The 26,137-nt window shown below is 44.1% G+C and overlaps 4 protein-coding genes across 4 annotated transcripts in view; 1 reads left to right on the forward strand and 3 right to left on the reverse strand.

Annotated features, from left to right (window-relative positions):
- The window catches only part of LOC144485002 (uncharacterized), a 397,873-nt gene extending 381,424 nt beyond the window's left edge, over positions 1 to 16,449 (reverse strand). Inside the window, exon 1 of the mRNA XM_078203329.1 lies at positions 16,425 to 16,449. The gene's annotated coding sequence lies outside the window, so the exon portion shown is untranslated. The remainder of the gene's footprint in view (positions 1 to 16,424) is intronic.
- LOC144484979 (uncharacterized) overlaps positions 1 to 26,137 on the reverse strand; it is a 565,458-nt gene that overhangs the window by 196,426 nt on the left and 342,895 nt on the right. The window lies entirely within an intron of this gene.
- LOC144484999 (uncharacterized) overlaps positions 1 to 26,137 on the forward strand; it is a 274,616-nt gene that overhangs the window by 185,867 nt on the left and 62,612 nt on the right. The window lies entirely within an intron of this gene.
- LOC144484985 (uncharacterized) overlaps positions 15,365 to 26,137 on the reverse strand; it is an 82,148-nt gene continuing 71,375 nt past the window's right edge. The window contains exon 9 of the mRNA XM_078203311.1: positions 15,365 to 16,106. Coding sequence (XP_078059437.1) covers positions 15,425 to 16,106 — 682 coding nt within the window. The 3' untranslated portion in view covers positions 15,365 to 15,424. The remainder of the gene's footprint in view (positions 16,107 to 26,137) is intronic.

Below are 26,137 nucleotides of genomic sequence, written 5' to 3' on the forward strand. Positions count from 1 at the left end.
GCCTTCCATGAGGGACGTTGTCAAACGCTTTACTAAAATCCATGTCGACGACATCCACGGCCCTTCCCTCGTCAGTCATTTTTGTCACCACCTCAAAAAACTCAACCAAATTTATGAGGCATGACCTCCCTTGTACAAAACCATGTTGTCTATCGCTAATGAGATTATTCAGTTCTAAATGTGTATAGATCCTATCTCTAAGAATCTTCTCCAACAATTTCCCTACCACGGACATCAAGTTCACTGGCCTATAATTACCCGGGTTATCCTTGCTACCCTTCTTAAATAACGGGACCACATTTGCTATCCTCCAATCCTCTGGGACCTCACCTGTGTCCAATGAAGAAACAAAGATTTTTGTGAGAGGCCCAGCAATTTCATCTCTTGTCTCTCTCAGTAACTGGAAACTTGATAAGGTGCCCCATGCAAGGCTTATTGAGAAAGTGAGGGGGCATGGGATCCAAGGGGACATTGCTTTGTGGATCCAGAACTGGCTTGCCCACAGAAGGCAAAGAGTGGTTATAGACGGGTCATATTCTGCATGGAGGTCGGTCACCAGTGGAGTGCCCCAGGGATCTGTTCTGGGACCCTTACTCTTTGTGATTTTTATAAATGACCTGGATGAACAAAGAACAGTACAGCACAGGAAACAGGCCCTTCGGCCCTCCAAGCCTGTGCTGCTCCTTGGTCCAACTAGACCAATCGTTTGTATCCCTCCATTCCCAGGCTGCTCATGTGACTATCCAGGTAAGTCTTAAACGATGTCAGCGTGCCTGCCTCCACCACCCTACTTGGCAGCGCATTCCAGGCCCCCACCACCCTCTGTGTAAAAAACGTCCCTCTGATGTCTGAGTTATACTTCGCCCCTCTCAGCTTGAGCCCATGACCCCTCGTGATCGTCACCTCCGACCTGGGAAAAAGCTTCCCACTGTTCACCCTATCTATACCCTTCATAATCTTGTACACCTCTATTAGATCTCCCCTCATTCTCTGTCTTTCCAAGGAGAACAACCCCAGTCTACCCAATCTCTCCTCATAGCTAAGACCCTCCATACCAGGCAACATCCTGGTAAACCTTCTCTGCACTCTCTCCAATGCCTCCACGTCCTTCTGGTAGTGCGGCGTCCAGAACTGGACGCAGTACTCCAAATGTGGCCTAACCAGCGTTCTATACAGCTGCATCATCAGACTCCAGCTTTTATACTCTATACCCCGTCCTATAAAGGCAAGCATACCATATGCCTTCTTCACCACCTTCTCCACCTGTGTTGCCACCTTCAAGGATTTGTGGACTTGCACACCTAGGTCCCTCTGTGTTTCTATACTCCTGATGACTCTGCCATTTATTGTATAACTCCTCCCTACATTATTTCTTCCAAAATGCATCACTTCGCATTTATCCGGATTAAATTCCATCTGCCACCTCTCCGCCCAATTTTCCAGCCTATCTATATCCTGCTGTATTGCCCGACAATGCTCTTCGCTATCCGCAATTCCATGAGGAAGTGAAAGGATGGGTTGGCAAGTTTGCTGATGACACAAAGGTTGGAGGTGTTGTGGATAGTGTGGAGAGATGTCAGAAGGTGCAGCGAGACATTGATAGGATGCAAGACTGGGTGGAGAAGTGGCAGATGGAGTTCAACCCAGATAAGTGTGAGGTGGTTCATTTGGCAGGTCAAATAGGATGGCGGAATATAATATTAATGGTAGGACTCTTGGCAGAGTGGAAGATCAGAAAGATCTTGGGGTCAGAGTTCGTAAGACGCTCAAAGCAGCTGTGCAGGTTGAGGCTGTGGTTAAGAAGGTGGATGGTGTACTGGCCTTCATCAATCGAGGAATTGAGTTTAGGAGTCGTGAGATAATGTTGCAGCTATATAAGACCCTGGTCAGACCACACTTGGGGTACTGTGCTCAGTTCTGGTCGCCTCATTACAGAAGGATGTGGAAATCATAGAAAGGGTGCAGAGGAGATTTACAAGGATGTTGCCTGGATTAGGTGACATGCCTTATGAGGATAGGTTGAGTGAGCTCAGTCTTTTCTCCTTGGAGACATGAAGGATGAGGGGTGACCTGATAGAGGTGTATAAGATGTTGAGAGGTATTGATCAAGTGGATAGTCAGAGGCTTTTTCCCAGGGCTGAAATGGTTGCCACAAGACCACACAGGTTTAAGGTGCTGGGGAGTAGGTACAGAGGAGATGTCAGGGGTAAGTTTTTCACTCAGAGGTTGGTGGGTGCGTGGAATGGGCTGCCAGCAACGGTGGTGGAGGCGGATTCGATTGGGTCTTTTAAGAGACTTTTAGATAAGTACATGGAACTTAGTAAGATAGAGGGTTATAGGTAAGCCTAGTAATCGCTAAGGTAGGGACATGTTCGGCACAACTTTGTGGGCTGAAGGGCTGGTATTGTGCTGTAGTTTTTCTGTGTTTCGATGGAAGTCCCTTCCTAACAGCACTGTGGGTGTACGTACACCTCAGGCATTGCAGCAGTTCAAGAAGGCACCCTTGGGGTTGGGGTTGACCATGGCCAAGGCAGCTACATACAGCCACATATTCTGTTATAATTGAAGGACTGCAGATTGAATGTGAGGCATTGTGGGACTGGACTATCTTGACCATATTCCTGAGACTTCCCGGAAACTCATGTGTCTATTTTAGTTTATAATTGAGGATTTCTGGGAATAAGTTAAATGTGGAAATATTAAGCATAGCCTGGAGGAATTTGGAATAACTGAGAATTTTATCCCCAGATAAAGAACAAAGATTTTGCCGGTGTTTGGGTGTAACGTGTTTGGGGTTTTAAATCAACAAAGATGTTATAGAACATAGAACAGTACAGCACAGAACAGACCCTATAATGGAATATACCAATCTGATATCCACCGACAGTCGAGTGAAAGTCTGGAATATGTACAAAGAACAATACAGCACAGGAACAGGCCCTTCGGCCCTCCAAGTCTGCACCGATCATGTGTTCCTAACATACCATCCGTTTGTATCCCTCTATTCCCAGTCTGTTCATGTGGTTATCTAGATAAGTCTTAAATGATCCTAGCGTGTCTGCCTCAACCACCTTGCTTGGCAGTGCATTCCAGGCCCCCACCACCCTCTGTGTAAAATACGTCCCCCGCATATCTGTATTGAACCTTGCCCCCCTTACCTTGAACTTGTGACCCCTTGTGTTTGTCATTTCTGACCTGGGAAAAAGCTTCCAACTGTTCACCCTATCTATGCCCTTCGTAATGTTATAAACTTCTATTAGGTTGCCCCCTCAACCTCTTTCCAGAGAGAACAACCCTAGTTTACTCAATCTCTCCTCATAGCTAATACCCTCCATACCAGGCAACATCCTGGTAAACCTTTTCTGCACTCTCTCCAAAGCCTCCACGTCCTCTGGTAGTGTGGTGACCAGAACTGGACGCAGTATTCCAAATGCGGCCTAACCAACGTTCGATATAACTGCAACATCATGTGCCAACTTTTATACTCTATGCCCCATCCAATAAAAGCAAGCATGCCATATGCCTTCACCACTTTTTCCACCTGTGTGTTTCATTTGTTTTTTGTGGATGTTTGTAGATGTGTTTTATCATTGTTTTGGGCTACATTTGTTCAGGTTTATCTTTCTGGGGAATTAACCTTGTCTTGAGTCTTTAATTAAAGGCATTTTTGGAAGTTTAAAAACAGGATCACAAGAACGCTTAAGTAATTAATTTTGGTCATTGTTGTTGTAAAGCATATGCTAAGTTTCTCTGTTTGTGTATGGATGATATTTGTAGGTTGAATGCTTCAAGCTTTGAGGTTTTCTGTCTGTGATTTAAATCAAACAGATTTTTAAAAAAGGAAGTGTGATCAATAAAACTTTTTTTGTTCAGAAGTTATGAACCTGGAGCCATATTTACTGGCCAGAGACAGGATTCCAGGATATTTTACTAAACATCTGGAAATTTTAATCCGGATACAATTCACCCATGTGAGAATGAGAGTTTTAATTTGTAATGGTTCTTTAAAATTTGACACATGTGAAATGATTCTGACCAATCCTGTGTTGGATTGATCTTGGGTTAAACTTCCTGTCAGGTCCAAAGATTTATTCCTGACACAAGTCACACAAAGGAAAGGAAAATTCTGGAATTGGATACTGAAGAAAAGAGTTTAAAAAGAGAGAGTATTAAATAGAAATGATTCCCAGACCATGTGGTCATTCGATTAAAACAAAGGAAGGGTGCTGACGTCCATTTGAGAACTTTTAATCCGCCCCATTTCTAACTAAGGGAGTCGATGTACAAAGAAAGCCCAAGAAAGACCCCCCCCCAAGGGGGGTCTGGAAAGCATGATGGGGCACCTGTCCATGAGATGATCACAAAGCCCCATAATGCCCAGATACTAATTTTATTGAACCTATAATGTATGTAATCTATCACCATTCTGATTGGATTGTGTCCAGCCGGGATGGGCTGAGTAGCTGGATAAGAATTGATGATATTCTTTGTTGGGTGGAGTTACACATGGTCAGCCCCTGTGGCTTCTCCCCGCTGGCGTAACTCAATAAACTGTTTGTCGATTGAATCAGGCACAACACACTGGGAAGAGATACAAAGTGCCCTCTCCACTGGAAGCTCATCGGCACAGCCACACTGGGGAGAGGCCGTTCGCCTGCTGGGTGTGTGGGAAGGGATTCACTGATTCATCCACTCTGCAGAGACACCAGCAAGTTCACACTGGTGAGAGTGCATTCACCTGCTGTCAGTGTGGGAAGGGATTTACTCGGATATGAAGCCTGCAGACACACCAGCGAGATCACACAGGGGAGAGACCATACAGCTGCTTTCAATGTGGGAAGGGATTCAGTAAGTCATCCAACCTACAGAAACACCAGCGAGTTCACACAGGAGAGCGGCCATTCAACTGCTCTGCATGTGGGAAAAGATTCACTCAGTTATCGAATCTGCTGAGACACCAGCGAGTTCAGAAGTGAATATGGGGATGAGAGTCTGCTGTTATTGTTTCTGCTCTCAATTACATCCAGGACTGCATTTTGTTCAGTCTCACAGTTGGTCATTGGGGAGGGTCGGAGGGTTTCTTTCTGCTGGACTGGCCGGTCTCACAACTTTGCCTCCAGTGGGCTGATGCTCTTTGAGTCTTGTTGCAAATACCTGATTTCAAATTTCACAAGAATGACAGAGTGACCGGGTGTGAGGAAGTTCAGAGATATTTAGTCAGCATTTATTTTTGAAATGCCCCAAACGCTCATCCAATTTCCTTTGTAATTGTTTATTGTCTCCACTTCCTCCACCCTCGTAGGCAGCGAGTTCCAGGTCATTACCATTCGCTGCATCAAAATAATCCCATCATAATTCCACCTCCCCCAATTGTAAACCTTGCCCTGCCGTACGGCCCTATCCCTCTCCATTGCAATAACGAAAGACACCGAATTGTGGTCACTATCTCCAAAGTGCTCTCCCACAAACAAACCGAACACTTGGTACTGGGTAATGAAACGGGCCAAGTCCAATGTGGCCCCACCTCTTGTCGGCCTATCCACATATTGTGTCAGGAAACCCTCCTGCACACACTGTACAAAAACTGCCCCATCCGAACTATTTGACCTATAAAGGTTCCAATCAATATTTGGAAAGTTAAAGTCACCCATGACAACTACCTTGTGACCTCCACACCTATCCATAATCTGCTTTGCAATTTCTTCCTCCACATCTCTATTACTATTTGGGGGCCTATAGAAAACTCCTAACAACGTGACCGCTCCTTTCCTATTTCTAACTTCAGCCCATATTACCTCAGTAGGCAGATCCCCCTCGAACTGTCTTTCTGCAGCCGTTAAACTATCCTTGATTAATAATGCTACTCCTCCACCTCTTTTACCACCTTCCCTACTCTTACTGAAACATCTATACCCCAGAACTTCCAACAACCATTCCTGTCCCTGTTCTAACCATGTCTCCGTAATGGCCACAACATTGTAGTCCCAAGTACCAATCCACACTCCAAGTTCACCTGCCTTATTCCAGATGCTCCTTGCATTGAAGTAGACACACTTCAACCCACCTTCCTGTCTGCCGGTACACTCCTGCAACCTTGATACCCTCCTCAGTACCTCACAACACTCAACACTGGCTTCTGGACTACAGCTCATTTTCCCATTCCCATTTCAAAGTTTATTTTTAGAAAGGTAAAATTATGAATAACAATAATGACTTTCACTAACTCCATTGAGTGACCACCCCAAGTAGAAATGTGAATCTTCCTCGGGGTCCTGAACCAAAGGCGATTTCCCAAAATCCTGCCCCAGGGGCACTCAGTACCTCCACAACTAGAGTCCAACCTGCAAAGCCCAAGATCACTCACAAATCCCACTGAGCATTCTAACACAGCTCCCAGCTCCAATACAGCTATAAATGTTATACTGTTAGTCAGAGCACAGAACATTGTTCAAAAATTCCTATTTTGCCTATGTAGGTTTATTATTAAAACTTCACCCAAAGACTTGTCTGTAATCCAGAAACTGTTTGTTCCTCAAACAAGTAAACAACCTTGCTGATATTAGAACCTTGATGTGGAGCATTTGATTAACATGTGATTTTACTCTAATGCAGGGGTGTTACATCCATCACCCCTTTTACTAAATCTATTCATTCACTCTGGCATTTTCCCCCTTTTCCTCATTGGCTTAGCCCAAGGTAGCCAACTTCCATTCCCTTTACAATCTCCTTCTCACAACTAATTTTCAGACATAATTGAAATGGTATAATTGGATATAAAAGCAGTGATAACATATAATTGCTGTATAAATTGCATAGATTCAAAACAATTCTCAAGCTGTCCCTTAACCTGCTCCATCTTGTAATAATTCTTATTCAGTATTATTTCTCCCGCGCCTTCATTTGTCCCAGTCCAAAATTCCATTTACTTTAATTTGTTCTTCCAGTCAGTTTCTCTGGAGTCTGTGTCAGTGCCTTGATCATTTCAAAATGATTTCTTACTCTTCAGGTCATATTAACCATTTCATGTCACGCTGTTAGTCAAGCAGCTGAGAAAGTCCCATTTGAATCATAGAATCATTACAGTGCAGAAGGAGGCCATTTGGCCCATCGTGTCTGCACAGCCCACAATCCCATCCAGGCTCTATCCCCAAAACCCCATTTATTTACCCTGCTAGTTCGCCTGACGCTCAGAAGCAATTTACTATGGCCAATCAACCTAACCTGCATATCTTTGGAGTGTGGGAGGAAACCGGAGCACCTGGAGGAAACCCACGCAGATACGGAGAGATTGTGCAAACTCCACACAGACAGTGACCCGAGGCCAGAATTGAACCCGGGTCCTTGGGCGCTATGACGAAGCACTGCTAACCATTGTGCCACCGTGCCACACTTCATTCTTCAATACAGCTGCACTGTGCACTCTCGCATATTAGTTCATTCACAACTTACAAACCAATTCTGCAATCTCACATCAGTGTTCCAATTCCTTCTTTAATTCTCTGTTGGAGTCTCACATTCATAAGCCATCTTCACACATTTCCCTCCATGTTAAATGTTGTCTCTCATGTTGTTGTTATTAACCAGACATGTACTTTGTCTTGCTTGTTGTTATCTCTCTGTCCTCTCCCACAAATCCTTGTTGTGTATTTGTGAAAGGTTTATCAGGTCTATAGCGATGGTGCTGGGTATTTTACCAATCATCATCCTGAATTCCACTCTCTTTCAAAGGATGCACCATCCAATAATTCTGCTGGAAACTTCAAAAGAAAGTCAAAAGCCGGGGTCAAAGGGGTTTTCCATCTCAACGTATTTGCTTATTTCCCCCTGTACAATCCCAACGTCTCAGATGGCGGCCAGATTATAAAATTCAGTTCTCTCAAATAGTTCATGGACAAAGAAACAAACAAGGGGTGGCACGGTGGCTCGCACTGCTGCCTCACAGCACCAGGGATCTGGGTTTGATTCCCGACTTGGGTCACTGTCTGTGCGGAGTTTGCACATTCTCCCCGTGTCTGCGTCGGTTTCCTCCGGGTACTCCGGTTTCCTCCCACAGACTGAAAGACATGCTGGTTAGGTGCATTGTCCCAAACAGGCGCCGGAATGTGGTGACTAGGGGAATTTCACAGTGACGTCATTGCAATAAGCCTTACTTGTGACACTAATAAATAAACTTTAAATATCTCCAAGAAAAAGCTGTCACCTCATTTACCTCGTCTATACTTCCCCTTTACCAGAATGTTCCATACCCGAATGTATGCATTCCTTTAAACTGCACTTTCCGGAGTTCTGGAGAATCTTTTAAAACATGAAATATGCTCATAATATCTTTAAAAAGAAACCGAACATTTCACAGTAACTTCATTGCAGTGTTAATGCAAGTCTAGTTGTGACACTAATAAATAAACTTTAAAAACTTTAAGAATATTTGAAGTCAAAGTTTATTCATTAGTCACAAGTAGGCTTACATTCACACTGCAATGAAGTTACTGCGAAAATCCCTTAGTCGCCACACTCCGGCGCCTGCTCTGGCACACTGCGGGAGAATTTAGCCTAGCCAATGCACCTAACTAGCACGTCTTTTTGACTGTGGGAGGAAACTGGAGCACCCGGAGGAAATCCACGCAGACACAGGGAGAACGTGCAGACTCCGCCCAGACAGTGACCCAAGTCAGGAATCGAACCGGGTCCCTGGCCTATTTGCTACCAAATAAACCTGTTGGACTTTAACCTGGTGTTGTGAGACTTCTTACTGTGAGACAGCCATGAGAACCATTGTGCCACAGTGCTGCCCCAAATTTGTGTTTGATTCCAGGCATTATCAACTTTGTTCTTTCCCTTAAACAACAGGTGATTTCCATTTTCAATGCTTGAAATAGCAACTCACATCAGATGTTTATCAATTCCAGTATCCTAAGCAGGCTTGGTGGTTTTCTGAAAAGTAAAGTCTTTTATTCTCTGCTTTAATTCTCAAAACTGTTGACTTCACTCAGAGCTGGAAACCATCATCACCTGTTTAAAAAACACAAACAATCCATCTGGCTCTGGCCAAGATCTCAGTGAGTTAATATGTCCAAGTATAGGTTACATTAAAAAACAAAGGCTGTGTGGAGATTTATAACAATCAACTGTCTGCTGAAAGTGTTAACTTCTCTGTGGAACCGAGAGAGGCGGGGAGTGGGCAGAGGAAACTTGGCAATTGCATCAACTTACATAATTTAAAAAACTTCTCTCGTGTTATTTTCTTCAATTTTGTTCCAATTTCATCTCTTTTATCGATCCTTTTTTGAACACCAATTTCAACTTTCAATATTTTCCACTTAATCAAAGTTGAAAGAAATACTTTGTGAAATATGTTGTTAACCGAATCTCAACAATTTTAACTCAGATGTTTAAGAAAGTTGGAACTGGTTTGCTGCCAAACTGCAGCCTGATCTTTGTGTTTTGGGAGCAAATTGGCCTTCACAATTCTAACCTTGAACAACTTAATTTCAAACCCAAATACATTCCTTTCACATTTTAGTACAGTCTGAATTTATTTCAAACAGAAACACACGGCAGTTCAAATTAAATTAATTTTTATTCCCTTTCCAAACTAATTCTTCGAATCTGTGATGCTTTCAAACAACACCCTGCTTCAACAATTATGACTCAAATGTACAGCATTCCTTCAACTGGGCAAACCAACTTGGAGTAAGCGTTGTGGATCATGATGGTGCAGAAGTCATGGCTAATCACACACACCTGCATTCCCTTATCACACAGGAGAGGCAGAGGAGAGGGGGGAGTGCTTTCAGTGATTCTTTTTTTGGAGAAAACAACTACATTTACTCACTGGTGACTGATTTGTGTCTCAGGTTGTTTGATGTTAGCTAAACACAGGGAGTGGTCTGCTTCAGGGGAGGTGTCACTTTGTGGCTGAATTAACTTCCTCAAAGTCCCCGCGGCATTTTCTAACTCTTCACTTGATCTGATATTTTCTGACTGTAAATCAATATCTTGTTCCAGAGTTTGGCCGAACAGCAGTAGATTTTTCTGAGCTCCACTCACCCTATCATCTGCCCCCTGTTCCCAATGTAACTGATTGTCCAGGTCAGACGTGCTCTCCTGCCAGCAATCAGCTCCATTCTGCAGCTTATCCACCAGTTCCCTCAACTCTTTATATTTTGTACTCAGCTGTGAGGCAACAGGTTTCCAATGTAACTGGAAATTAATTTATTCTGGACTTTTTCCAACTCGCTATTTCCTTTCTGAATCTCTTTAGAAAACCGATCAAGGACCCGCTCGTAATCTCCATCACATTCTTCTCCACCTCCCAGGGTATCTTTTGCTCCTGATGCCCTTGACTCCGTTGTCAAACTGTCAGTCACATTGTAGCAGATGCCAAAGCCATTGTTGTATTTGCTTTTTTGAGGCAGCAGTGCTAACCACTGTGCCACTGGATGGAATGCTGGCACAGTGGAGAGATACATAGAAACTAGAAGCAGGAGAAGGCCATTCGGCCCCTTGAGCCTGCTCCACCATTCATCTTCATCATGGCTGATCATCGAATTCAATTTCCTGATTCCACCACCCCCCCCACCCGCCTCCCATATCCCTTGATCCCGTTAGCCCCAAGAGTATATCTCATATCTTCTTGAAATCAGACAATGTTTTGGCCTCAACTATAGGGTGACATGGTGGCACAGTGGTTAGCACTGCTGCCTCACAGCGCCAGGGACCCATTTAATTCCAGCCTTGGGTGAATGTCTGTGTGGAGTTCGCATGTTCTCCCTGTGTCTGCGTGGGCTTCCTCCAGGTGCTCCAGTTTCCACCCACAGACCAAAGATGCCCAGGTTCAGTGGATTTGCAATGTTGAATTCCCTCTTTGTCTCCCAAGCTGTGTGGGTTAGATAGGTTAACACAGTAAGAAGTTTAACAACACCAGGTTAAAGTCCAACAGGTTTATTTGGTAGCAAAAGCCACACAAGCTTTCAGAGCTGCAAGCCCCTTCTTCAGGTGAGTGGGAATTCTGTTCACAAACAGAGCATATAAAGACACAAACTCAATTTACATGAATAATGGTTGGAATGCGAATACTTACAACTAATCAAGTCTTTAAGAAACAAAACAACATGAAGTGGCAAAGAAGTGGCAGATGGAATACAATGTGGAAAAGTGTGAGATTAAGCACTTGGGGAGGCGGAATGGAGGCATAGACTATTTTCTAAATGGGGAAATGCTTCGGCAATCAGAAGCACAAAGGGACTTGGGAGTCATTGTTCAAGATTCTCTTAAAGTTAACGTGCAGGTTTAGTTGGCAGTTCGGAAGGCAGATGCAATGTTAGCATTCATGTCAAGAGGGTTAGAATACAAGAGCAACAATGTACTTCTTAGACTGTATAAGGCTCTGGTCAGACCCCACTTGGAGTGTTGTGAGCAGTTTTGAGCCCCACATCTAAGGAAGGATATGCTGCTCTTGGAAAGGGTCTGGAGGAGCTTCACAAGAATGATCTCTGGAATGAAGAGCTTGTCGTATGAAGAATGGTTGAGGACTCTGGGTCTGTACTCATTGGAGTTTAGAAGGATGAGTTGGGATCTTATTGAAACTTAGTAGGAAAAACTAGAACCAGAGTGCACAACCTGAGGCTAAAGGGATGATCCTTTAAAACAGCGATGAGGAGGAATTTCTTCATAGAAACCCTACAGTGCAGAAGGAGGCCATTCGGCCCATCGAGTCTGCACCGACCATAATCCCACCCAGGCCCTACCCCCACATATTTACCTGCTAATCCCTCTAACCTATGCATCCCAGGACTCTGAGGGGCAATTTTTAACCTAGCCAATCAACCTAACACGCACATCTTTGGACTGTGGGAGGAAACCGGAGCACCCGGAGGAAACCCACGCAGACACGAGGAGAATGTGCAAACTCCACACAGACAGTGACCCGAGCCGGGAATCGAACCCAGGACCCTGGAGCTGTGAAGCAGCAGTGCTAACCACTGTGCTACCGTGCCGCCCAGTCAGAGAGTGGTGAATCTTTCGAACTCTTTGCCGCAGAAGGCTGTGAAGGTCAGTTCATTGAGTGTCTATAAGACAGAGATAGATAGGTTCTTGATTAATAAGGGGATTAGGGGTTATGGGGAAAAGGCAGGAGAATGGGGATGAGAAAAATATCAGCCATGATTGAATAGCAGAGAAGACTCGATGGGCTGAGTGGCCTATTTCTGCTCCAATGTCTTATGGTCTAAGCTCACAACTCCTTGATTAAAATAAGATACAAGATCCTTCATTCCCCTTCATTACAACTTAAACTTTTTTTTAGCCAACTTCCAAGGCCTGATTTTATAGGAAACATCAAGTCTTTGTTGATTTAAAATCCCAAACATGTTGCCAGCTGCAAAATCTTTGTTCTTTATCTGGGGTTGAGGTGACAACACGATAAAATCCTCACAGTTCTTCCAAATTCCTCCAGGCTCCGCTTAAAATTTCCACATTTAACTGGTTCCCATAAATCCTCAATCAAAAACTAAAATAGACACATGAGTTTCCAGGTGATTTACAAAGAAATGAACTGTCTGCTGAAAGGGTTAACTTTTCTACAGAACCTAAAGGGGTCGGGAGTGAGCAGAAAAAACTTGGCCCACAATTACTTCACTTTACATATGATGGGGGTTTTTCTCGGAGGCTAAGTATTGAGCTGAACCCAGTTAATACAAAGATTTGCAAAAGACAGTATACTGGTTAAAGGCATTACTTATTGAGAAAGGCAGCTGGGCAGTCCAACTCCTTTCTAAAGTTACAATACATTGGCCGCGTAGTTATACTATTTTGAAAGTTCATTTCACCCGCCCACTCTGTCATCCTAACTGGATGCTCCAATCGTGTTCGTGTACAATATTTACCTTGGCCAATAACATCCTATCTTCTGGAAGAATGGAAATTCATTGGTCTGTAGAATCTGAAAGTTCCTGCCCACTGTTACTTTGCAACTTTCACTTACATAGGTCCATAGGGTGCTTTCTAACTGACTCTCAGCAACTTCTATTACATAGGTTATATGGTTCAAAAGTTCCTTTCCACTGTCTGCTGAGCCATCCCTTATCAGTAAAAAATGAATAATTCCATTCATTCTAGTGTCTGGGAAGCGTTTACTTTTATAACTCATACTGATAAAAACTGTGCTCTGTGGCTTCACTCTTCTGACAGAATGTGGCCTGTCTCACTCAGCTTTTATCCCATTATGCTTTCGGGCAGTCTGCAGTTTGGCCAAGGTATACATTTTAGTACAAAAAGTACATATTTAAATTTGAAATACATGTTTAAATTCTCTACCAGTGGTTATATGTGTCTCTATGCAGACAGTACCTTTGTATAATATAAATAAGGCATGTTGTGGTCCTTATTCTACGTTAGTCTAAGTCAGTCCACCCTGTTTCAATAGCCTATTCTGAACCCCTCAAACAAAATAACTTTAAAAAACTTAAAGTTTATAATTCGTCTCAAGTAAGCTTACATTGACACTGCAATGAAGTTACTGTGAAAAATCCCCTCTCTAACAACAAAAGAAACTTGATTTTAAACTTCATCTATTAATTTTTTTGTCATGTTCTCAACCTATTTTAATTTGATCAGTTTTTGTTAGGGATGGGTAATTTCTATTCTTTATAAACTGGTTCACTCATTTTGTTAATTCTACATGGGCTCGGAGAATCAGAACCCAGACTTTATCATCCTTATCCTTTTTCTCCTTTTGCCACCACTTTCTCTCTGTTTTGCAGGAGGATCGTGGGGATTCCAATCAGACTAATCATTCATTATAAAAGTAAAACAAAAACAGAAAATGCTGGAAAATCCCAGCAGATCTGACAGCATCTGTAGAGAGAGAATAGAGCCAACGTTTCGAGTCTGGATGACCCTTCATGAGAGCTCCTATGAAGTGTCATCTCGACTCAAAATGTTGGCTCTATTCTCAAATCATTTTATCGATAAGTTTCTTGTTCTTAGTTTCCAAAAGACAGGTAAGAAATCTGTCTGGTGCTCACTCGAGCTCTGGATTTTTCATTGGCCATGCTTGGGTTGGATTATAACCATTAGAATCCACTCTTAGAGATCCACTTTTCAGTCCAGTGCCACTTGGAGTGTACCGTCACTTCTCCGACTACGGGTCACAAGACCTTCACAGTTCTTATCACAAATGTATGATAAAATAATTTAAGCAATGCCTGAGAATGCTTCTTAATCTACTTACCACCGTTTGTTGATTGGTCAGACCCCCTTTTTACAGATTCGGATATCTCAGCCACTGAATATCAGCTGGTTATTCATAGATTCATAGAATCCTATTGTGCAGAAGGAGGCCATTTGGCCCATCGAGTCTGCACCGACCACATTCACACACAGGCCCTATCGCCCATGCATTTGTCCTAGCTAGTCCCCCTGACTCCCGAGGCCAATCCACCTAACCCGCACATCTTTGGGCTTTGGGAGGAAACCGGGGCACTCGGAGGAAACGGGGACACGGGGAGAATGTGCAAACTCCACACAGACAGTGACCCAAGCCAGGAATCGAACCCGGGTCCCTGGCGCTGTGAGGCAGCAGTGCTAACCACTGTGCGACCATGCTGCCCAAACTTATGGAATAAGTTTAATCCTCACTCATTCTGTGTAAATATTCTCACAAGGTCCTCTTTCGGAGTTTTGCTAAGCAGCTTTAATGGTCCGTGATTGCAGAAATTGAGCAGTCACAGGAATGTGGTTAAGATAGTCCAGTCCCATAATGCCTCACATTCAATCTGCAGTCCTTCAATTATAACAGAATATGTGGCTGTATGTAGCTGCCTCGGCCACGATCAACCCCAACACTGCCTTCCTGAACTGCTACAATGCCTGAGGTGTAAGTACACCCACAGTGCTGTTAGGGAGGGATTTCCAGCTACACATTCCTGACAAGATTCTGATAGGTTTAGATAAGGTGGACAAAGAAAAGCTGTTCCCATTGGCTGATGGGACAAGGATGAGGGGGACACAGATTTAAAGTTTTGAGTCAGAGATACAGGGGGGGATGTGAGGAAGAATAATTTGATGCAGCGAATGGTGATGACCTGGAACTCGCTGCCGACGAGGGTGGTGGAAGTAGAGATAATAAACAATTTCAAAGGAAATTGGATGGGCATCTGGGGGGGTTCCAAACAGAAATCCTTACTAATTATCTCTGAACTTCCTAACACCCTGTCACTCGGTGATCCTTGTGAAATTTGAAACCATGTATTTGCAACAAGACTCAAAGAGCATCAGCCCACTGGAGACAAAGTCATGAGACCGGCCAGTCCAGCAGAAAGAAACCCTCCGACCCTCCCCATTGACCAACTGTGAGAATGAACAAAATGCAGTCCTGGATGTAATTGAGAGCAGAAACAATAACAGCAGAATCCAACCCCTCGAATCACTCATGAACTTGTTGGTGTTTCAGCAGCTGGGATGAAACTATGAATCCCTTCCCACACTGAGAGCAGGGGAACGGCCTCTCCCCAGTGTGAACTCGCTGGTGCTTCCGCAGGTTGGACAACTGACTGAATCCCTTCCCACACTGAGAGCAGGTGAATGGTCTCTCCCCAGTGTGAACTCGCTGGTGTGTCTGCAGGGTGGACAACTGACTGAATCCCTTCCCACACTGAGAGCATGTTAAAGGCTTCTCCCCAGTGTGAACTCGCTGGTGTGTCCGCAGGTGGGATAATTGAGTGAATCCCTTCCCACACTGAGAGCAGGTGAATGGTCTCTCCCCAGTGTGAACTCGCTGGTGTCTCCTCATGCGGGAAGATTCACTGAATCCCTTCCCACACTGAGAGCAGGTGAACGGCCTCTCCCCAGTGTGAACTCGCTGGTGTGCCCGCAGGTTGGATGAATGAGTGAATCCCTTCCCACACTGAGAGCAGGTGAATGGTCTCTCCCCAGTGTGAACTCGCTGGTGTGCCCGCAGGTTGGATGAATGAGTGAATCCCTTCCCACACTGAGAGCAGGTGAACGGCCTCTCCCCAGTGTGAACTCGCTGGTGTGTCCGCAGCTCGGATAACTGACTGAATCCCTTCCCACATTGAGAGCAGGTGAATGGCCTCTCTCCAGTGTGACTGCGCCAATGAACTTCCAGTTCTGATGGGTATCTGTATCTCTTCCCACAGGCCCCACATTTCCATGGTTTCTCCATGGTGCAGTGTCCTTGCCTCTCTCTTTGGTGGACAATCAGTTGAATTCAAATTTCAACATTTGCCACTGTCAGATTCAAACCCAGGGTTCACAGTGCATTGCCCTGGATCCCTGTATTACTAATCCAATGACACTGTCACTGCACCATTGCCTCCCCATCCATGGTAAAGGAGTCACAATAGCCTGAGATCCATGGAATCAGAGCATGCTCTAAATTTAAATTAATGCTCACTCACACTCACCCCAAAACAATTTCACTGTTTTCAACGTTTTAAATCCGCTGGAGTCTACGTCTGCAAAGATCTGAGAGAGATTGGTGTCTGGGGAAAATGTTGCAATCTTCAAATCTTGTCCCTGTAAATGAGGAAAGTTATCGGTGTAATTCAAGGTTAGAAATTCAGGACAGACAAACATTTCTTTTGATCGGAGTTTGCTGTGAGTAAATCCTCCCCTTCTAATCCCCTGTAAAAGGAGTTTCCAAAGTCCATCAGCATTTGTCCAGAACAGAAATTCAAAACATTCTCTCCTATTGCTTGCACAGAATTACTTTAGTGGGACAAAATTGCAGTGGAGGCAGTTCAGAGAAGATCCAGTTGGTTGATTCCTGAAATGAGGAGTTTTATCTTCCAGGTTGAGCAGCTGGGGCCTGTACTCTTTGGAGTTAAGAAGACTGAGAAGTAATCTTATTGAAGCATCTGGGAATTTCAGGGTGGCATAATGGTTCGCACTGCTGCCTCACAGCACCAGGATCCCAAGTTCAATTCCAGCGTTGGGTCACTGTCTGTGTGGAGTTTGCACATTTTCCCCTTGTCTGTGAGTTTCCTCAGGGTGCTCCAGTTTCCTCCCACAGTCCAAAGATGTATGGATTAGGTGGATGAACCATGCTAAATTGACCCAAGTGTCAGGGGGGTTAGCAGGGTAAATGCAGGGGGTTGTGGGGATGGGGCTGGGTGGGATTGTGGTTGGTACAAACTTGATGGGCCGAATGGCCTCCTTCTGCACTGTTGGGATTCTATGATTCATATGATATAAGGTGCTTGACAATGTAGATGCTGAGGATGTTTCCTTTGGTGTGGGAATCAAGTAAAAATAAAGGATTTAAGATTAAGATGAAGAGAGATCTTTTCTCTCAATGGGCTATTGATCTTTGGAACTCTGTCTTCACCAGTGAGGATTGGAGGCAGGTCATTGAATATATTCAAAGCTGAGGTTCTGGGCGGCACGGTAGCACAGTGGTTAGCACTGCTGCTTCACAGCTCCAGGGTCCTGGGTTCGATTCCCGGCTCGGGTCACTGTCTGTGTGGAGTTTGCACATTCTCCTCGTGTCTGCGTGGGTTTCCTCCGGGTGCTCCGGTTTCCTCCCACAGTCCAAAGATGTGCGGGTTAGGTTGATTGGCCAGGTTAAAAAAATTGCCCCTTAGAGTCCTGGGATGCGTAGGTTAGAGGGATTAGCGGGTAAAATATGTGGGGGTAGGGCCTGGGTGGGATTGTGGTCGGTGCAGACTCGATGGGCCGAATGGCCTCCCTCTGCACTGTAGGGATTCTAGGATTCTATTCTATGATTCTGATCCACAAGAAAGTCATGGGTATGGACGGGGTGGGGGTAGCAACGTCATAGATTCATAGAGATTTGCAGCATGGAAAACGACCCTTCGGCCCAACTTGTCCATGCTGCCCTTTTTTTTTAAACCCTTAAGCTCATCCCAATTGCCCACATTTGGTCCATATCCCTCTATACCCATGTAACTATCTAAATGCTATTTAAAAGACTAAATTGTACCCGCCTCTACTACTACCTCTGGCAGCTTGTTCCAAATACTCACCACCCTATCTAATTGCAACGGGATCTTGATCAATTGGGCCAGTGGGCTGACGAATGGCAGATGGAGTTTAATTTAGACAAATGCGAGGTGATGCATTTTGGTAGATTGAACCAGGGCAGGACTTATTTAGTTAATGGTAGGGTGTTGGGGAGAGTTACAGAACAAAGAGATCTAGGGGTACATGTTCATAGCTCCTTGAAAGTGGAGCCACAGGTGGACAGAGTGGTGAAGAAAGCATTCGGCATACTTGGTTTCATCGGTCAGAACATTGAATACAGGTGTTGGAATGTCTTGTTGAAGTTGTACAAAACATTGGGAAAACCACACTTGGAATACTGTGTGCAATTCTGGTCACCCTATTATAGAAAGGATATTATTAAACTAAAACGAGTGCAGCAAAGATTTACTAGGATGCTACTGGGACTTGATGGATTGAGTTATAAGGAGAGGTTGGATAGACTGGGACTTTTTTCTCTGGAGCGTAGGAAGCTGAGGGGTGATCTTGGAGAGGTCTATAAAATAATGAGGGGCATAGATCAGCTGGATAGTCAATATATTTTCCCAAAGGTAGGGGAGTCTAAAATTAGAGGGCATAGGTTTAAATTGAGAGGGGAGAGATACAAAGTGTCCAGAGGGGCAATGTTTTCACACAGAGGGTGGTGAGTGTCTGGAACAAGCTGCCAGAGGTAGGAGTCGAGGCGTGTTCAATTTTGTCTTTTAAAAGCATTTTGATAGTTACATGGGTATGATGGGTAGAGAGGGATATGGGCCAAATGCGGGGAATTGGGATTTTTACAAATGTGCGGCATGGACAAGTTGGGCCGAAGGGCCTGTTTCCATGCTGTAAACCTCTCTGACTCTATGACCCTCTGTGTGAACAAATTGCACCTCTGGACACTTTTGTATCTCTCCCCTCTCACCTTAAACCTACCTTTGGGAAAATATATTTACTATCGAGCTGATCTGTGCCCCTCAGTATTTTATAGACCTCTATAAGGTCACCCCTCAGTCTCCTATGCTCCAGAGAAAAAAAGTCCCAGTCTATCCAGCCTCTCCAAAGTAGACATGATCTTATTGAATGATGCAGCAGGCTCGATGGGCCGAATGACTGGCTCCCGTTCCGAATTCTTCTGTTCTTGTTCCGATGGTCTTGGATAGTTGCGCATGCGCCCTGCAACATATTGTCCCTCTGAAGATCGTGGTTCTGAACCAGCCCCCTGAAACCACGCCCATTATGACCAGCCCGAGAGCATGCGCTCTCCTTCCCCGCTGGAACAAGATGGCGGCCGAAAACCGGGGAGCTGCAAACCAGGAACCCGCATGGTCTTATTCGGGCCTTGCGACCTGGAGCGGGTATTTGTGAAGCCTCCGCTCCCTCCCCACCCCGACTCCATTCCTCCCCCCGCCACACTGACTCTCACCCGCTGAAAAAAACGTCCGCCGCCCTCGCAGGGCTCCGAGCAAAGTGGCAGTACGCATGCTCCAGATACAGCACTGCACCTGCGCAATAGGCTGCTGTGGAATGAACAGGACACTTTGACACCTGCAGGGGCACCTGGGAATTAACGGCGCCATTGTCAATCAAAGACATAATAGAAAACTATCTTGTGCAATTGAGATTAATTAATTTTTAAAAATACATTCCTCTGAATTTGTGATGAATTGGCCTGTGTACTAAGCAGATATTAAGGTTCCATTTAAAATTAAAAGAAAAGATGCTGATAAAACGCAGCAGGATTGAGAGAGAACCCACAGAGGCAAGTTATGAATAGAGTTCAGACTGAAGCAACAATAAAAAAACGCACACGGGGGGCCAGGAACTGAGTTCTGCATCCAACAGACAGCCTGAATCATGCCAGCTCCTAACTGTGTTTCTAAGCTCGAAACTATAAAACAATAACACAGAAACAAAACTCTGTAGAGACTGTTTCTGGGACAAAGAAAATAAATACTGGAGATATTCATCAGGCCAGGCAGCCTGTGAGAGTCACAAACAGAATTGAGGATTCAGGTTGCTGACCTGCCCTCAGTCTGCAATTAAATATTTATAGTCAGTCACTGACTAATGGTGGTCACAATTCCCACAATGCTCGGCGCCTCAGAAACCCCTCCATTCAAAAGTTGTTCGCCGGAATTCACGAATCATCGAATCCATACAGTGCAGAAAGAGGCCATTCGATCCATCGAGTCTGTACTGCAACGGCAACAATATATTCTGCACCCTACTCTTTTCCTTTCCCCCTCTGTACTCTTTCAATTTATTTTTTTTCTGAATAGCACGCAAGAAATAATACTTTTCACTGTATCCCAGAACATGCGACAATAATAAATCAAATTAGACACTACATATCTTGGACACCAAGGGACAAATTTACCAACCCTGCACATCTTTGGGCTATGAGAAAAAACCGGAGCACCCAGAGGAAATGCACACAGACAGAGGGAGATTGTGCAAACTCCACACATGAGGTGGAGATGCCAGTGCTGAACTGGGGTGAGCACAGTAAGAAGCCTCACAACACAAGGTTAAAGACCAACAGGTTTATTTGGAACCACAAGCTTTCAGAGCGCTGATGAAGGAGCAGTGCTCTGAAAGCTCGTGATTCCAAATAACCAAAAGAGAGAATGCTGGAAAATCTCAGCAGGTTTGGCAACATCTGTAAGGACAGAAAAGAGCTGACATTTCGAGTCCAGATGACTCTTTGTCAAAGCTTTGATAAAGAGTCATGTGGACTCGAAGCATCAGTTCTTTTCTCTCCTTACAGATCCTGCCATATCGGCTGAGATTTTCCAGCAATTTCTCTTTTGGTTTCAAATTTCAGCATCCGCAGTAATTTGCTTTGATTCCAAATAAACTTATTGGACTTTAACTTGGTGTTATGAGACTTCTTCCTGAGCAACCTCCACACAGACAGTCACCCACCGCTGGAATCGAACCCAGACTCAGTGAGGCAGCAGTGCTAACCGCTGTGTCACAGTGAAGGTAGTTTGCCGCAAATTTCGGGTGACAACAATGGGCTGGATGTTGCTCAGAATGTGGAGCACTGCAGCAAAGTACAGACAGACAGAGACAGAGCAGCAGACTGGACTGAGAAATGGAGTCTGCAGACTGGAACTGGCAGCATGAGGCGAGGTTATTTTAGTCTAACACTCACAGCAATCTACAACCCACCCCCATTACCGAGACAGTGAGACAGAGATTACAAACACTCACCAACACAGCTCCAGTGAAACGTCCCAGGAAAAAGAGGGAATCTGTGGCAGTTCCTGTCCTGAAATAGCCCCAGGACTGTCACTCAAACCCCTAACCCGGCCCAGTTCACAGCTCAGCCTCTCAGCTTGCAGCTTCCTGCACCTTGAGCCAACCTTGCCCAGGTGTGGGAGGGGTTGTGGAACCACAGAGTGGGGGGAGGGGTGACCTCCTGCTGTGTCCCAAATAGTTTGTCCTTCCCCTCCCCCTTGGCGCTCTAAGCTCTCAATGTGGACAGATTGCTGGACTTTGCAGAGCCTCACTGAGCTGCGCCTGTCCCTTATCCTGGGTCACCCCCTCCCCCTGGGTTTAGTGTGTGTGAAATCGCTGCTTGTTTCCCTGCTGAACCTTCAGTTAAACACAAACAGAAAATGCTGGAGAACCTCAGCATTTCTGGCAGCACCTATGACCATCCAGACTGGAAACATTAATTCTGTTCTCTCTCCACAGATGCAGTCAGATCCGCTGAGATTTCCAGCATTTCCTGTTTCAGATTCCAGCACCCGCAGTATTTTGCTTTTATCTTCATTTAAACAAGCATTCTGTGATGGCCTTTACCCCCATTGCTCCTTTCCAGAGCTTCCCACCTTCTGCTATTGTCCCTGACTCCCACATTAACTCTGTCATTCCTCCCCTTTACCCCGCTCACCCTGTCTGAAGTCAGGCTCAGAGTTTTGCCGCCATCTCCCCCTCCCCCAGCCTCCACATCCCAACACCCGGAATCTCTAACCCAGCGGTTCCAGTTTGTCTGGTTTGAGTTCAGATTTGCCGCAGCACCGACAGGATTTCACTTCAAACCAGCCGGAACTGACTGCTCACAAATCCCTAAATGTTTCTCCAGCAGCCCGGGCTTGTTAATGTTGTTTAAAGTCAGTTTCAGTTACTCTCTTCAGTTTAAAAAACTTCTCCATTTAATTTAAGGTATTACTCGCACCAGACACAAATCTAAAACAGTGAACATTATCCCCCCACCCTGACCCGAGCTGGAGTGTCCCGAGGAAGAGACATCTGTTCCGGGTGTTACAATTCTTCGACATTCTCTGTGACATAAAGCAGGAAACGCTGGAAATACTCAACAAGTCAGGCAGCCTCTGTGGAGAGAGAAACAGACTGAATGTGACCTGTCATCGGAACTGGGAAATATAATATTTCCCGCAACTAAAAGAGACACTTTACAGCCTTCAGAACAAAACTGAGCTCAACAATTTTACACCACAATCTCTGCCCCCATTGTGTTCTGTGTTTCGTTGTTGCTTTTTTCACCTCATTTCCCTCTTGTTTTCTTTACTTTGCATTCGGACTATTTACACCTCATCCAGATCATCTTTTGTGTCTTTACTTGTCCCATTAACACTCGTTTTGGTCTTGGGCTGTGAATCATGTTATCAGTTTGCAGATTTTTCATTTTGTTCTTCTCCACCTCCCTCTCTCCCTTCTTCACGGGTCTGGCTTTCCCTGTGTGGCTCCGGAGAACGAGCGGATTTAAGACGTCTGAAAGAGAGAGAATGAGATTTTTTTTTCTCTCAGAGGGTCTTTGGTCTGTGGAATTCTCTTCTCCAGAGAGCAGTGGAGAGAGAGTCATTGAATATTTTTAAGGCTGATTCATTGAATTCTTGAGAGGAAAGTGGAGTTTTGGTCACAGTCAGATCAGCTGGGATCTTATCTGGAGCAGAGCAGCCCAAAGGTCTACTGCTGCTCTTGATTCATATGGATGTTTAACTGTGTGTTTCACTCTGTTTCTGCCTCCACACAAACTGCCGGGCCTGTTGACTCTTTGTGGCGTTGACTGTTTTATTTCAGATTTTAACACTCTAACCTCACGGTTAAGCTATTGCAGAAGATACGGAGGCATGGGATTGAGGGTGATTTAGCGGTTTGGATCAGGAATTGGCTAGCTGTAAGAAGATTTTAAACTCTCTGGGAACTGTGCCCAGGGACACACACACACACACACACACACAATTAATCCAGTTCTCCGGGATTTCTGCTCTGTAACATATCACTGTGTAATCTAACAATTACTCCAGTTCCCCTGGATTACTGCTCTGTAATATGTCACTGTGTAATCTAACAATTAATCCAGTTCTCCAGGATTGCTGCTCTGTGACATATCACTGTGTAATCTAACAATTAATCCAGTTCTCCTGGATTGCTGCTCTGTGACATATCACTGTGTAATCTAACAATTAATCCAGTTCCCCTGGATTTCTGCTCTGTAATATGTCACTGTGTAATCTAACAATTAATCCAGTTCTCCTGGATTGCTGCTCTGTAACATATCACTGTGTAATCTAACAATTAATCCAGTTCCCCTGGATTGCTGCTCTGTAATATGTCACTGTGTAATCTAACAATTAATCCAGTTCTCCTGGATTGCTGCTCTGTGACATATCACTGTGTAATCTAACAATTAATCCAGTTCCCCTGGATTTCTGCTCTGTAATATGTCACTGTGTAATCTAACAATTAATCCAGTTCTCCTGGATTGCTGCTCTGTAACATATCACTGTGTAATCTAACAATTAATCCAGTTCCCCTGGATTACTGCTCTGTAACATATCACTGTGTAATCCAACAATTAATCCAGTTCTCCTGGATTTCTGCTCTGTTACATATCACTGTGTAATCCAACAATTAATCCAGTTCCCCTGGATTACTGCTCTGTAACATATCACTGTGTAATCCAACAATGAATCCAGTTCTCCTGGATTACTGCTCTGTAACATATCACTGTGTAATCCAACAATGAATCCAGTTCTCCTGGATTACTGCTCTGTAACATATCACTGTGTAATCCAACAATTACTCCAGTTCTCCTGGATTACTGCTCTGTAACATATCACTGTGTAATCCAACAATTAATCCAGTTCCCCTGGATTTCTGCTCTGTAACATATCACTGTGTAATCTAACAATTAATCCAGTTCTCCTGGATTACTGCTCTGTAACATATCACTGTGTAATCCAACAATTAATCCAGTTCCCCTGGATTTCTGCTCTGTAACATATCACTGTGTAATCTAACAATTAATCCAGTTCTCCTGGATTTCTGCTCTGTTACATATCACTGTGTAATCCAACAATTAATCCAGTTCTCCTGGATTTCTGCTCTGTAATATATCACTGTGTAATCCAACAATTAATCCAGTTCCCCTGGATTTCTGCTCTGTAACATATCACTGTGTAATCTAACAATTAATCCAGTTCCCTGGATTACTGCTCTGTAACATATCACTGTGTAATCCAACAATTAATCCAGTTCCCTGGATTACTGCTCTGTAACATATCACTGTGTAATCTAACAATTAATCCAGTTCCCCTGGATTTCTGCTCTGTAAAATATCACTGTGTAATCCAACAATTAATCCAGTTCCCCTGGATTACTGCTCTGTAACATATCACTGTGTAATCTAACAATTAATCCAGTTCTCCTGGATTACTGCTCTTTAATACGTCACTGTGTAATCCAACAATTAATCCAGTTCCCCTGGATTACTGCTCTGTTACATATCACTGTGTAATCCAACAATTAATCCAGTTCCCCTGGATTTCTGCTCTGTAACATATCACTGTGTAATCCAACAATTAATCCAGTTCCCCTGGATTTCTGCTCTGTAACATATCACTGTGTAATCCAACAATTAATCCAGTTCCCCTGGATTTCTGCTCTGTAACATATCACTGTGTAATCCAACAATTAATCCAGTTCCCCTGGATTTCTGCTCTGTAACATATCACTGTGTAATCCAACAATTAATCCAGTTCCCCTGGATTACTGCTCTGTAACATATCACTGTGTAATCTAACAATTAATCCAGTTCCCCTGGATTTCTGCTCTGTAACATATCACTGTGTAATCTAACAATTAATCCAGTTCCCCTGGATTACTGCTCTGTAACATATCACTGTGTAATCTAACAATTAATCCAGTTCCCCTGGATTACTGCTCTGTAACATATCACTGTGTAATCTAACAATTAATCCAGTTCCCCTGGATTACTGCTCTGTTACATATCACTGTGTAATCCAACAATTAATCCAGTTCCCCTGGATTTCTGCTCTGTAACATATCACTGTGTAATCCAACAATTAATCCAGTTCCCCTGGATTTCTGCTCTGTAACATATCACTGTGTAATCCAACAATTAATCCAGTTCCCCTGGATTACTGCTCTGTTACATATCACTGTGTAATCTAACAATTAATCCAGTTCCCCTGGATTACTGCTCTGTTACATATCACTGTGTAATCCAACAATTAATCCAGTTCCCCTGGATTTCTGCTCTGTTACATATCACTGTGTAATCCAACAATTAATCCAGTTCCCCTGGATTTCTGCTCTGTTACATTTCACTGTGTAATCCAACAATTAATCCAGTTCCCCTGGATTTCTGCTCTGTTACATATCACTGTGTAATCCAACAATTAATCCAGTTCCCCTGGATTTCTGCTCTGTTACATATCACTGTGTAATCCAACAATTAATCCAGTTCCCCTGGATTTCTGCTCTGTTACATATCACTGTGTAATCCAACAATTAATCCAGTTCTCCTGGATTTCTGCTCTGTAATATATCACTGTGTAATCCAACAATTAATCCAGTTCTCCTGGATTTCTGCTCTGTAATATATCACTGTGTAATCCAACAATTAATCCAGTTCCCCTGGATTTCTGCTCTGTAACATATCACTGTGTAATCTAACAATTAATCCAGTTCCCTGGATTACTGCTCTGTAACATATCACTGTGTAATCCAACAATTAATCCAGTTCCCTGGATTACTGCTCTGTAACATATCACTGTGTAATCTAACAATTAATCCAGTTCCCTGGATTACTGCTCTGTAACATATCACTGTGTAATCCAACAATTAATCCAGTTCC

Source organism: Mustelus asterias, unplaced genomic scaffold, assembly GCF_964213995.1.
Source record: "Mustelus asterias unplaced genomic scaffold, sMusAst1.hap1.1 HAP1_SCAFFOLD_150, whole genome shotgun sequence".
Taxonomy (NCBI): domain Eukaryota; kingdom Metazoa; phylum Chordata; class Chondrichthyes; order Carcharhiniformes; family Triakidae; genus Mustelus; species Mustelus asterias.